General features: G+C 33.8%; 2 protein-coding genes across 2 annotated transcripts in view; both read left to right on the top strand.

The window, feature by feature from the left end:
* Positions 1-696: 696 nt before the first annotated feature.
* Positions 697-15293, top strand: part of dnc (phosphodiesterase dunce) — a gene marked incomplete in the record, with an annotated part of 36684 nt that continues 22087 nt past the window's right edge. The window contains 1 exon segment of the mRNA XM_011305822.1: positions 697-1349. Within this exon segment, the coding sequence (XP_011304124.1) occupies positions 1261-1349 (89 nt within the window).
* On the top strand, positions 5891-15056 carry LOC105267153 (uncharacterized). Its single transcript, XM_011305811.1, has 2 exons — positions 5891-6110; positions 13790-15056. The coding sequence occupies exon 2, from the start codon at positions 13904-13906 to the stop codon at positions 14804-14806; it is 903 nt and encodes a 300-aa protein (XP_011304113.1). The 5' UTR covers positions 5891-6110; positions 13790-13903; the 3' UTR covers positions 14807-15056.

Below are 15293 nucleotides of genomic sequence, written 5' to 3' on the forward strand. Positions count from 1 at the left end.
CTCGGAGAAAAATAATTTTGATTAGGTTTTGATAATTATTCAATTGTGGATTAAATTATAAAATTATATAATCCAATAAATTCCCATTTATCCAATAAAAAATGTCATTTAATAATAAAAAAGTTCATATGACATAAAAAAAATTATTAAATAAACTAAATCCAAAATTCCAGAATTCATTTTAACATTTATTTTTCGAAATTCTCGCAGAATGAACTATTAATAAACCCGACACATTTAAAATCTCACTATTTCCCCTAAATAATTCCAATTACCAAAATAATCGTTTAATTCCATTCGTCTAATTTTGCCAAAATATTATGACAAACGAGATCCACTTTAATCATCTCCCCCAATTAAATTCCGAGTAAAATAAATCCCCGGATCTATTTGTAACTGGTAATAAAAAAAAAGCAGTAAGAATCCACTTCCAAAAAGCACTAGTTTATATTAGCACTCATGATTCACCCGGAATTATTGCAACATTATCCGTACGCAAGTGGCTCATACACTGCCAACATGCGCTCATGAATTTTCTAAAAAAAAAAAAATGTGTTGAAGATCATTGGATATTCTGTGTCATTACAAAGTAACAAGTTCCCACTCCAGAATATCCGAAAGCTGGATCGAGCGACTTTTTCTCAAGATGTTACTCCGATCATCAGTCGTCTGGGAAATGCCCTCGATAGTCGCATTCTCCGCGTTTTCACTCCGTTTTCTCAACTCGATAAAAATTCATATTTTTTTTAGAAATAGACGTACAACACACGTGAATATCCACCGACGTTCAAAATAATTCGAGTACCACTATAAATACAATATGACATTCAGTTTCGTGTGGTGCGTCGTGGTGAGACGTTCGGAGTGACTCTCCAATTAAATATTAACAAATATAGAATTTTAAAATTGTTGAATCGTTGAAACGAGCCAACAGCAACAAAAATCCACGAGCAAACACTCAAATCATGTGATCAAAACAATCTCATCAGTTTGCGATATCATTACAACGAATTGAATTTCAAATTAAACATAAACAAATGCCTTCTACGGTAATTACAATCTCATTAAACCAAAGTTACGCAATAAATCAGAAAATTAAATCAAATGTTTAAATGATGTGATAAAAATTATTCGGTTTTCGGGGATTTCAATTGAATTTGAAATGTAATTTTAATCGGATTTTAATGAATTTTAGTGGGTCAATGTTAAATGTTGAATGTTAATTGAGAATTTATAATTGGTAATTGGGAATTGAGGAAAATGGAACGACTGAGTTTGGCGGAAGTAATGAGACGCAAGGATAAAAGACGTAGACGTGGGTGGACGGTGGTTATTGGTCATGAAGTGCGGTAAGTTAATAACAAATTACAACGTCAGGTGCTTGGGAGATTAATTTATCAATTTGAAGAAAGATTCATTGTCGGTAAAGAAGGTACATTGCGGTGGGGTATACCCAGTGTTGGACAAGTGTCGCAATCCCCGACTTATCAAATTTCTCGTTGTCATTTGCCATCTCGATTACTAGCTTACCGGTGGAGATTCAATCTGAATATTTGGCGGGACTTTTTGGCGGTTTCTCAATGGGGAATCCCCTGGTTGCCTCTCCGAGCGTTTACGTATCACTCTTTTGTTCCGACACTTGAGCACTTTGATAATTACTTTATTGCGGGTTTTGTTTAGAGACACCTGTGAATTCCTCTGTCATACATTTGTTCTTTTTTTTTTTAGGTTTTTCCGCTCAAGGGAACGCCTTGACTTCTTTCCATTTTTTTTTTGTAGAGTTTGTGTCAATAATTCCCGTTAGATAATAAAATAATCGTAATAAAATTGGGATAAGGCACCGGGGGAAGAATTTTTGGGTAGAAATTTTGAGTTTGAATTTTACGGATGAATTCTGTAAATTTTTTTTCCCAGTCGGATTTTCATTGGGACTTGTAAATTCTGTCGCTGAAAAAAAAATCGGAAATATTCGCTGGGAATTGTGTTCACCATTTGTTAATTAATCAACCAATTGCAAAATACATTTAACAATGCATCTTAGATTCTCCCAATGAATATAAAGAATGACTAAACACCCGCATTTTTTTTTAATATATAATAAATACCACATCAATAACAAAACCGTAAACCACGATAAATCATTTATACAATTCGCTTGATCTCGGGAACCATGGGTTTGAGGTAAAAATACTTGAAGACTTTTTTTTCGCTGATTCAATTTCCGGTAAAATCGCTCTTTTCTCATTTTCTCGTAAAATCAATACTTTTCGATCATTTGATATTTCAAAAAATTATAACTCGCCATTTTCGCTGATACTTAAATTTCCTTCTCGATTATCGATTCACAACTACTTGTTGAATAAAAATTACCGTAGACAATCGAACAGCTGTTGATTTACAGTGCAATTACTTGAGGATGGAAATGTGTTTGGGGAAATAGAGAATCGATTGGTGTGTGTTCACACTGAAAACGATGATAACAAATCAAGGAGTAATTGTTTTATGACACTTGAAAATATTTATATCAATCCAAAAACGTAAATCAACTAAAATTATTCCAATCAGATCTTCTCATAATTAGAAAGAAAGAAAGTAATTTTCAAGTCGTAGTAAAAATGACAAGAAACACTTTTTTTATTGCCATATAAACAAATAAAAATAAAAAAGTAATCATTAAAGGGAGGGAGAGGTCAATAAATTGAGGTCAAATATGTCCCTTTGAGATGATTCAGGTTAAAAGACCATTAAATCATTGAAGTCGATTGAACCCGTGGGCAAACAATGTCGAAGTGTCCTGAGGACATGCCAAGATATCCATTTTCACCCCAGATTTATCCCCACGGTTTGTCGTGTGATTAATCGCTGACAATCTGGAGCATCTCGGAGCCGAAAATTCAATGTCAAGAATTCAGAGGACTCCGTCCAGATGACCCCATTCCTCTGATTATGAATTAGTGATTCGATCGAACCTCTTTAATATCCATTTACCAGCAGCCCTTCATCATCACTCGTTATCGAGTCTTAATCCTCTCCAACACCTTCTAATACCTTCCAGAAGGCATCTTGAATCCTAAATTACTAAACATTAATAAATTGAGAGTTTAATATTTAAGTACTCTCAATGTTTCGATATTCAAAGGAATCGGCTGTAGAAGTTTTAATCATTCATTAATTACGAATGGGGGAATTTTTATTTAAATTGGGGAAATTTTTATTTAACGTTTTATCATTTTTGTTTATTTTTGGAATCTTTTTTAAGGGGATTTGGTGCAAATTCTCCCGGAAAATTGAATTAGAACTCTCGCCTTGTTGAAATTAATTAGAGGAATTCTTTTGATTCGCATAGATTTTTTGGGAATATTCCGGGTATTTTTAGTTTCCAATGGTTTATTTAAACGAAATTTTGGATTTTTCATTCCAGAAATTCTAACCAAAAATTTGTGGGTAGTGCAGCTTGAATTTTCATTTGGTTGTGCAAATTGAACATGTAATTGAATTAGTTCCGAATAGATTGCACTCTCAAAACCATCGGCTCCTAAAATTCAGTAATTTTCACTGACATTTCAACGACCACTTGAATGTCCGAAGTGATCATAAAAATCAACCTAAACCAATACGACACGTCACCAATAAAAAATCATAAAACAGTTAAAAAAACAATAAAAAAAAAACCTCAAAATAAATCCTTACCAAATTATAATTATTATATATATATAATCTCCTCTATTCGACCCTCAAAAAATAAAAAAACTTTATATTTCAAAAAATATAAGAAAATCTAAATAAATTTCAAATAATTATTCCGCCATTCAAAATAAATATTCGATAGTCTCAATTGCTATTACATAAAAATATATAAAATAATAATTATATACACTTGTAAATATATTTTCATATATATTCAGACGTGACTCGACTTTGTTTTCACGATGCAATCCAATGAAACCGGAAAACCCACGAGAGAAAATCTTGTATTCAGCATTTTCCCGGTTCCATTTACCATAGATATCTCGAGAGAAGAACATGCATGCCCCGAGAGAAGAAAATCCTCGGAAAACTGCACGAGTCCATTATCTCTTTAATCCGGTAAATGTAATTTTCAATCAAATCCGACAACACCCCCTCACTCCCCCTTCCCCCCCGCGACTTTTCCCCGTGATAAAAGCAATTGTTTATCTCAAGAAAATTTATATCCCATCAGTTTACGTTTAAGCAATTAAATTATTGAATATTTTGATAGATTTTCATTGTTTTCCAGGGATTTTTTAATTAATTGAGAGAGAATAATAATAATAAAATAGTCAGCGATAATAAAATAATAAAATAATAAATAATTGATAAAATAATAAAATAATAATTTTGAGTGATTATATGGGATGGAATAAAATATTGTGAAGTAATAATACGAAAATGATCTTTTCAATTTGAATTTTTTTTTCTGGCTTTCAGATTTTTATTGTTTTATTGATAATTGTTAAGTGGATATGAGCGTTATGTATTTTTCGAAAGATGTGTTGAAAGTTTGGTTACGTTGAATGGAACTCCAGGGGTAATTTCCTAATGTACTGGTAGAAATTTGTTTAATTTCCGGCAACTGTTGCAACTGAATTCTCGATGTTGTGGAGTTTAATTCTATTTGAGATTACAACGTTCATGAAAGTTCCCATGCGTCTTGAAAAGTTAATGAAACAGAATTTCGTGATGAGCAGTCCCTGATAATTCAGGAACAACTGGAATTGCAAATTGAAAATTCAAATTTTATTGGAAAATTTGAATATTGAAGTTTCACAATTTTTTTTATATGAATATTCAGGAAAATTTTCACTTTTAATTGAGAATTCAGGGGAATAATTAAATTTTTGAAACAACTAGATTATGGAAAAAACTGACGAGTTGAAAATTCCTGGGAGTAATGACTTCAATTTTATTTCAATTTTCATGATGAATCCGAAAATTCACGGATTCACTGGAAAATCAATGAGCGCTTCACGTGAAAAATTAAATTTTCTTGATGAACGAAAAATTTCAAATAAAAAATCAATCCAAAAATTCAAACGACAACCAAGCGTTCCATACTAATAATCCCAAAAAATAATTATTCATTCCCTCAATACCCCCATTAAACATAAAATATAAAATTAATAGGAAAATTTTACAGCTAGACGAATCAATTGCCCGTTTTGCCATATCATCGATTTATCGCGGAAGCTATCGATTTGAACAAAAAATCTTCCAGGACTTTTTTTTAACGAATTCGATTTTCTTGAAGATCGATCTTTTCACATTTTTTCTTAAAATCAATATTTGTCTAGATAAATCGATATTTAAAAAACCGGCACTAATATTCTTCATTCTTAAATATTTTTCGTCTAAAACCATTTTTTTTATATATTCCAATAATAATGACAATAACAATAATAATTTAATATTTAAAATTTTAAAAGATCCAACTTTAAGATCTAATAATAATAATTTATTATTATTAATAATAATAATAATTAATATATGAAAATTGTTATATGATATTTCACTTGAAATGTCAGAAAGCGAAATATAATTAAAAAACATTAAAACCGACGACAGAGCCCCATCAATAAATAATCATAGCACCAGTGAGGATTAGACCGCGATAACCCTAAAATATAAATGCGCAAATGAATAATAAATAAATATTAAACATTACCCCGGATAATTCCGATGGGAGGTGAATCGGGTATTGGATGCGCAAGCACAAAATCGAGTGAATCCAGAGGGTTAAAGGGGAATGAAAATTTGATTGGTCATATGCTGCGCCCTGTGACACCGCGTAGCTGAGGTGTGCACTTCCTAGAGGGAACCTCTGCTGGTGCTCTTGATTTTCTACCGTACCTCAGTACAACCCAGTGCTTCAACAAGAGCGGACCACTAACCAACCTCAATCCCTCCACTATTTTTTATTATATACTCCAAAAAAAACAGGAGAGAGGAGAGTAAAAAATTGTATAAACAAAAAACGATTTATCACTCAATTTTTTTATCAATCGCGGTTAAGACTTTTTACGACAATATTTACGAGGAGTCAGTGTTTATTTGCTAATCAGTTTTTATGGGACGCAACTATTGTCGAACAGGTAAATTAATTAATTGATTTAGTATGAATTTCGGGGTTCTTGGTGATAAGTGATAACAACCCTCTGGAGCACTTGGAGGTGTGATGGATTTGTGAAATGAGAGGATTTTTTTTTTGGGGGTGTAATTGGTGGTTGGGGTGGATGGGGTGGGTAGGGTGGACAGGGTGGACAGGGTGGACAGGGTGGACAGGGTGGATTAGGTGGTTGATTGATTTTATTTAATCCAATGGTTAGCGATAATTGTGAGGGTAGGATGTTACGCCGGAAGTGAATGAACAATGGGGGTGGATTACAAATGTTGCGGGTTGAACTGCGGAATTTTCCAGGGATTTTCGGGGACAATTGGTGATTCAAGTTGACCGACGACCAGTTCAGTCAGTGACGCAGGTGATGTACTTGCATATGACCCCAGACCTCGAGATAATGGATAATGAGGTTTGACACAAATCGTGACTCGAGTTGTGTTATCAATCTCCTGGGGAGGATTGTTGGGCATTCGTCGGGTTTGTCTCCATTGTTGTCGGGATTGTTTCTAATTAGACTCGGTTTTTGGTTATTGGTTACGGGATCGATCAGCGAGATGCCAAAGGTCATGGGGTCAGGTGATCCGAAAAAAAGGAACAACAAAAAAATTTATAACAAATAAAAAGGTGAAATAGCACATCAGTTTTATTCATTCCTAAGTCATCCAGAAATATCAACGGATCTAGGGGAAATACCGAAATTTTCGTAATTATCTTTTTTGGAGATCGTAATCTGGTCTGTAAAAAAGGTTATTATGAATATTTTGGTATTTTTGTTAGATTCGGAGATATTGGTGGATGACTCAACGAGGGAATGACAGTGTCACTGAATAAAATTATGAGGCGTTGAATAAACGAAATTAATTGCATAATTAATTAGAAAATTCAATAAAATTTCATGAATATTGCGGGAATATCGTTTATTGGAGAAATCCAGGATTATGGAACATTAAAGCTTCAGACATGATAAATAATTATCTCTCGTCTGCAATTATTTATTGAAATGTAAAACATTATGTCTCATAATTACACAAAGTGCATCTTCATTTGCGTAAATAGAATGGAAACGTTTCATTCCAATTAACCGGTATTATTTAAACTGAAATTCTCGGGACAATTTTATCATAAAACTGCGAGGGATTGAATTGAATAATTAATTTTTTAATGACAAGACAGCTCATTGTCGGTGCAACCATGACTAATTAAAAAATTCCGCAATACAACACGCAAAATTCACACCAAAATCCATGGAAAATCGTATCTCTGTGATAAATTGTTAACGAATTGAATTATTCATTTCACCGTGGACTATTGAATTTTTCGTAATTAGCGAAGTCTCATTCGGATAAAGACAATAACTCGATTCAATTCAATCAGTGGTTAAAACACGGCTATCCGAATTATCAATCGGATCGTAAATGGTCGATCTTGATTGAGAAATTGTCTACGTGCCGATCCCATTAAGTCTAATCGATTGATCGAAAGGGGTAATGGTATGAGATATCATTGCATCTATTCACTTCCTTCGAGATCCAACGATAAATAAATAAAAAATACGATCATTAAATAAACTACAGAATTATTGAATTTTCCATCAATTTCGACCAATCGCTGGGAATTCTCGGAAATGCAATAAAAAAATATTTTAAAATGCGAATAAAAATTGAGTTTATAAATAAATCCTGGGGGATGGGATTATTTTGTTTATTTGAATAAATAAGAAGTTTTCTTTTTTATTTGGAATTTTATTTTAATACTGCGAAATTGGTTCCAGAGAAAATTGAATTTTTTTTATAAAAATTTGTTTTTTTAATATTCGAACACCCGAATGAAATTTAAATTAATAAATAAATTCACCAACTTCATTCACTTCAATTAACAAACATTCAATCGGTTGTTATTAAAATTTCCAATTAAACATCATGAAATCGAGTTTTGGGAAAAAATTGAATCTCAAATTCAATTATTTCGAAGATTAAATAATTTTTTCTCAATGCAGTCTCGTCGGATCCCGGAAAATTCGTGGAGAAATTCCGACACGAAATATCCGAATTTCTCCCATTTTTTTTTTATTTTTCTCGTCGATTTTTCTCGTCGAATCAATGAAATTCCTTAGGAAGCCGTTCCAAGATGTCACAAAACGCATTCGTGAACTTCATTCTCTGAAAAGTTTCCAAACGACCTACTTTTTTCATTTCCTTTTATTTTTCTAAATCGATAGAGACTCATTAACGTCTATAACATGTTTTCCGTCATTTTTACCAACGCTAAAGTTATCGGACACGCAAAATCGTAGTTTAATACTTAAAAAAAAAATCTAGCGACTAAATTTTCCGAGTTTTCATCTCCCCATCTCCACTGGGTCAAAGTTCCAAGTGAGTAATTATTTTGCTTTCCTAGCTGAAGCTCATTAATTCATACTCGAGCCCTCAGTGCAGCGGAACGAAAATTCTCTCGTGTTTTCAAATGCTGTCGCTCCTAGCAATTTCCTTCAGTCAGATATTTGTTTTATTTTTTTTTTCAATTCTTTGTTACTGAAACGGAAATGCGACAACGCGAAAAGAGAAAATAGAATAACGATGGGAGTTCAAATGAAAATAGAGAGGATTGAATTCAAAGCCAATGCCGCTTTGATGGAAATGCGGAAATTTTTAATCCGAAAGATGATAAGGGACATCTCGAAAAGGATTTTATTATGTACCTGTGCAATGACCTGGACATTGTCCCAAGATTATAAAAGAGGAAATGGAAGTTTTATTTTCTTATCTCCTTCCATTATTTCAGTTGAAAAGACATAAAGCCTCGGGTTTTCCGTGATATCTCTATTCAATAAGATCCTATATTTATGCGGAATCCATTTTTGAATAATTATTTTGCGCAAACGTTTTTCGCGCCAACTCTAGGGAATTTTCAAAATTTTCTCTCAAAACTGTGGAATCCCTGAATTTTCCGCCATTTTTTCATGAAGATTTCGTCATTAATTTTCAATTCAAATTCATTGTTCATTATTATATTGCATAAAATAATTTTATTGTTATTATATAATTGAATAAATTATGGTATAATTGTTTAATTAATTATTCCGATTTAATTGTCGATTCGATTTATTGATTGAATTTTCGGTTGATTATTGGAAATTAAATTTTCATTCTCTTCTTCATGAAAAAATTGTAGGGAAAATTATAAATTAATTGCGAAATATTGACAATAAATAAATGATAAATGGGAGAATAAATTAATTATTGGTGTAAAATTAAAATTTCGGGGTAATTTCTAGGGTAGAATTAAAATTTCAATTTTCTCGGATGAGAATCTTTTTTTTTTTAAAATTATTATTCTCTTCTTCATGAAAAAATTGTAGGGAAAACTATAAATTAATTGCGAAATATTAACAATAAATGAATAATAAATGGAGGAATAAATTAATTATTGGTGTAAAATTAAAATTTCGGGATAATTTCTAGGGTATAATTGAAATTTCAATTTTCTCGGATGAGAATCTTTTTTTTTTAATTTTCATTCTCTTCTTCATGAAAAAATTGTAGGGAAAACTATAAATTAATTGCGAAATATTAACAATAAATAAATGATAAATGGAAGAATAAATTAATTATTGGTGTAAAATTAAAATTTCGGGATAATTTCTAGGGTATAATTGAAATTCCAATTTTCTCGGATGAGAATCATTCGATGATTATTAAATCAACGGGATATTCTCCCGGGGCGAGTGAAGAATCCATTGAACTTGCGTTTTCTTATCTTCTCTGATTACTTAACCACAAGTGGAATACAGATACATAAATTTTTGAGGCGTAAAGAGTTCAGTACATTTTACGTAGTCGACATTCCACTGAATGATTCATCCAAAAATTCGATGAAATCATCGAGGCACTAGTTCTTTGACAATCGCACCGTCCCTCCCGATACAATCCCTAAATTAATAACAACAATTCCACTAATTAAAAAAAAAATCAATAAATTCTCTCACCTAGAATTCAATTCGCAAATTCCCCAAAAAAATTCATCAATTCTCATCGAATAAAATCATCAAACCAAAAAATTTTGATTAACTAAACTTAATTAATACTTCTGAGAATTCTGGAATTAATTATTATACATTAATTAAAATAATATTAATACCGATATACTATCGATATCGAATTGTTTATTCTATTATACTATCGAATAAACAAATGATTTGAAATAAAATAGAATATTGATTATTCCCTGGAAATTGAAAATCGATGAACAATTGATTTTAATTCGATTGACTGGAATTACGAGAAATTAATGGGAATTTCTAAAATCGAGAAGGCGATTGGCTATTTTTTTGGAGGAATCGATGCGAATCGAATAGATGGCAGTGGATTCTTTTGATATTTTTGATCCGTCGGGAGATTAATTTTTTTTTTTTCCTCATCGTCCACATGAGTATTGAATTTCGCAAAGCGTCAGTGGCTCTATTTGTGCCGCAACGGAAATGCCGCGGCAATCCGTCTTTGCCTCCTCGTAAACAAGGTTAATACCATTCAGGATATACCATTCAGCTGATAGAATTCTCCAGCTTTCTGTGTAATTCCCGTGTTTGTCTTCAATCAGTAGATCACGACGAGAAAAAATACCGCGGAAAACTGCGCGAGATTTGCGTAATCCCCGGGTGAAATATCGCGTTAAAATTAACGATAAAATTTCATTTTTTACGAGATCCATGTTCGCGGAGGAAAAATACTTTAATCAAGAATACTTTATACTTCATTCAAGTTTATACGTTGTACTTTATACCAGTCTATTAATAAAATTATTCTCCACATTTTTTGACAGTCAAATTTTGCGGCTTTTTTCACTCCATTCAATCACACCAGCTGATCAATTTGTTTATCTTTCAAATTATTAAAATTGTTTAATTTTTTGATCTGAAAACAATTTTTAATATAATTATAATTATAATATTTGGAGTGTAGTTTATAATTAATGCAATCAATAATTATGATGAATTGATTTATTATTATTTATTAATCCCAGCTTTAATTTGTTTATTCTTCAAGTTATTGAGAAAATAATCATCTTTTTTTTGAGGGAATTTTTTTTATTGACATCGCGTTTAAAATCATACGCAAAATTTTCACTGAATTCAGAAGCTCCAGGTCATCATCTGCTCCATCACCTTTAACTTCTTTACTTCAAGACTTTCCGACCTCTTGCTTCTGAATAGTAAATTTCCCTTCATTTTTGAGATCAAAGTCAACTCATTTGAAATTCAGAGGCATTAATTTTGCATTAATCTCCATTCATTGCTTCGGATAAATAATTTTTCCATATGAAACATTCTACAACAAAATAATCGACAATTACGGAAAAAATGAAAATTTTATAAATAAAAATTAATTCAATTGACAAAAATTATTTGATAGAAATTTGAATATCAAAAATTGCGGGAAAATTCAATTTATTCATAGAATTTATTTAGAAATTATTTGAAATTCGCGGTTTAAGTATCGAAGGAAATTGCGACATAAATTCGAAGTTAAATGACAAAATGCAAGAGTAATCCACTTATTCCAGTTATCGACAAACCGTGACTACTCGTTGGCACCATTTTTATCGATTAAATGTAGAGAATTGATGTCCACGCAGGATAAACTTTTTTAAAGTACACCGTGAATTCGAAAGGAAAATGCAAATACCTGTACCTAGACTAAGTACCAACAATTACCCAGAAAAATTTCAAAACGTTTCAGTACCAGAGTAATTCTTGAAAAGCTGACTTTAACGTATCAAGAAAATAGTTTACGACGAGCAGACGATCTGAAACATTCTAATTTATTTTAATTTACGACTAGAGCCGGGAAAACCCGAGGTTTAAATCCGGAGAGTCGCAGGGTTAAAAATTCTACTGCAGACAAATGATTCCCCTCAAGAATTAATTTTTGTTAAAAAGCAGTAATTAAAACCTGTAATTAAAAAATTAAACAATCCAAAAAATCCACATCTTATGACATCGCAGAAAATCGTTGAATAGAATTTTTGGACTAGATAAAAAGGAAACGAGAATAATTCCCGATAGAACTTTACAAGAAAAATTTACTGAAGAAAAGAAAGCCCTTGTAAAGCTCAGAATATCCACCTCAGTGTTTATTCCCTCCGTTGGTTTATTTTTCCGCGTCTTTGTCCGGGGAATTTTGTCCGCGTGAATAAATTCCCAGAGCCTCCAACTTCCCCGACAAAACTAAACAAGAATCAATTACGCAAATTGTTCCCCACAAAATACGTGAACTCGAGACCCATTAAGACCTTCCACTCTCACAATCTCGAGGAAAAACTCACTCCTATTATTATCCACTGACCTAAATGCCAATTGTCTTCAGAAAATGCGAGAAAATCCCGTCGTGGCAACATAAACCCACTCCAAGCAAACGGCCAATTTCCCTGGCACCAGCATCATAAAACCCTTCAACATCTTCAACATTCGTTCTCCTTTTCAGATCCATTTAGATAAAGTCCCCCATTCCCCTGGCACATGACACATCCAACGCACGACAAGTTGGCACTTGACAAAGTTGTAAAACCGATGTAAAATAAGTTCAATTGATCCTATCGCCTGAGACATACGCCTGAAAATCAGTGGCACCAGGCCATTATCAACACGTACAATGACAAAAGCTAAAGTTGGAACAACATCGGTTAAACAACATTCCAACTCATCCCGCAATAACACATTCACGCGTACGACACATCCCACATTGTCGAGACATCGGCATATCACTCCCAAATTCCCCCAATTAACGAAAAAAAAACATTAAAAAAATAGAAAAAAATATTTCAGCGAGAGGACGTCAAAAAAATTCCCCCAAAAATTCCCACTTGATTGATTGCATTGTGCATGAATACCTAAAGCATAACTATATATTTTCCATATTAACTATCTTCAATTATATAAATTTATCGATTTTCGATAATTATATCACGTACACCAAATGGTCAATCGATTTAATTTTTTTTTTAAATCAATGCTGCGGGATAAGTGCATTGAATTTATAAATGCAGTTGGGGATTATTTTTATATTTTATTTAGATGCAGAAATTAATGGATTCTCGGGTTAGGAATCCCTGAAGAAATGGAGTACTGGAAATATAGAGTGATATTAATTTCCCTATGGTCTATTAAATTGGGTTTTGGATGCCTGGGCTATTTTTTTCCGAGTCTATTTCTTCTGGTATCCTCGGGTTATCTCCTCAATAGTCTAATTGTCTTCATGAAATTCGACAGTACCTCGTAATTACTCTAGACTCTAGAGCATCCGTCGCCCAGATCGGAATTATTTTTTAGGATTTTTTTGACGCGCTCCTTTTTCACTCTTTTTTTTATCGAAGTTTTTGTTTTTGGGTTTCAGTTGGCATTCGCCTGTAATATTTTACCTCTCGTTCATTGCTCTCTTAAAATTGCTCCTCAATTTATTCTGCATTTTTACCGACAAAAATTACATATTACATGCGGTCGAATCGGTAATTCCGACGCCCCAAAAAAATCAGACAACAAAAAGTAGAAAAAAAAAAATACCTCCCATCCCCCGAGAGGAACTCCAAGTGCTCATGGGTTGACTTGATCACCAGATCCCCATTCACCTAACCACCCCGGATTGTATTCTCAAATTGCAGCTAGCCGACGCTAAAAAAAGAACGGGAAACAAGAAGATGAGACGATTAAAGTTCTGATGTAGCAAGTGGAATTGAGAATTTCAAACCTATTGGAAAACCCGAGAGATCCCAAGGATGGCAGAAGTGTCAAAGGGCAATGGCAGTGGTGACGCTAAGTTGAGGACATCAAAGACATCATCATCAGACAGCAAAGATGAGGAGGACAGATCTCCAACAGTGGCCCGAATTCGTGTAACAAATTCGTTGAGTCAGGACAGCGATAGCGAAACTAGGAGACAATCAGCGAGCAGAATGTCACGTATATTTCTGTTATCATCAAACCGCAGTCCCCAGTCGAGCTCAAGCCAGGAGGAATACGAGCCCGATTCGACAAAGCGTTTGCCGGGAGCGACACTCGGTGTTAATGGAGGCCATCAGGTAGGAGCAAGATCAATGGAGAGCCTTCAACGTGGATGTAGAAATTTTCTGAGTGCTGATGAACGCTACGGTGAGGATTCCAGGTCACTGGAATCACTCACAACCCAAACTGGCGCCTCAACATCCAACACAACTGGTTTAACACTGGGTACTGGAGTTAAATCGCATCATCATTATCGAAGTTTTCTCAGCTGTTCGTCAGCCAGCTCATCCTCGTCGTTTACCTCAAAGAGGCGAATCGGTATGGCATCCGAATCACGTAGCAGTGAAAATTTGATGAGACGTGAGGAAAGTTTGAATGCCGAAGTTAGGAGGGGATTGTATGCTAGCACAGCACTTGAGAGAAAAGCACCGAGATTACATCTTAGTTTACCTCAGGATGATGATCCCCTGTCATCGGGACCACCTAGTGTTTTTTCACTCACCAGTCCTGGGGGTAGTGATAGGAGAATCACCATTTTGAGTCCGCATTCACCTTTACCCCATGGAGATGTGCAGCACAATTACTCCATCCAGAGTCTCAGGGCGAGGAGGAATAAGGCACTTGTACTGCCGAGGTTGGTCTTGCCACGAAGTGAATCCGAGGTGTTTTTACAGTGAGTAGTGATTGTCGATTCGTCATTGTCAGCTGAAGTGATCGTCGTCGTCGTGATGTTGTTTTTGTTGGGTGTCTTTCATCCGGGGCTTGTTCTCGTTTGTCCGATGGTTATGGAGATTGGAGATATCGGGAGACATCGTCGGTTGGTTCGGGGCTATGAAGGTCGTCCACGGGATCGATAATTCGGCGGCGCAATCAGGGGCATCAGGTCATTCCGTAGATCATCTTCAATGCTTCAGGCGACTGTCGACTTTGTTGTAGTATTCACTGAAATTTGAAAATTCAAAATTTTTTAAAAAGTATCAGGAGAGCATGACAATTGAGGAAGTAGTCACTGAAATGTGAAAATTCGAATTTTTTGAAAAAGTATCAGGGGAACATGAAAATCGAGGAGGCATTCACTGAAATTGAAAAATTTTAAATTTTCAAAAAAGTATCAGGGGAGCATGAAAGTCGAGGAGGTATTCACTGAAATTGAAAAATTCGAAA

The sequence above is a fragment of the Fopius arisanus genome, unplaced genomic scaffold (assembly GCF_000806365.1).
Source record: "Fopius arisanus strain USDA-PBARC FA_bdor unplaced genomic scaffold, ASM80636v1 scaffold00002, whole genome shotgun sequence".
NCBI lineage: Eukaryota > Metazoa > Arthropoda > Insecta > Hymenoptera > Braconidae > Fopius > Fopius arisanus.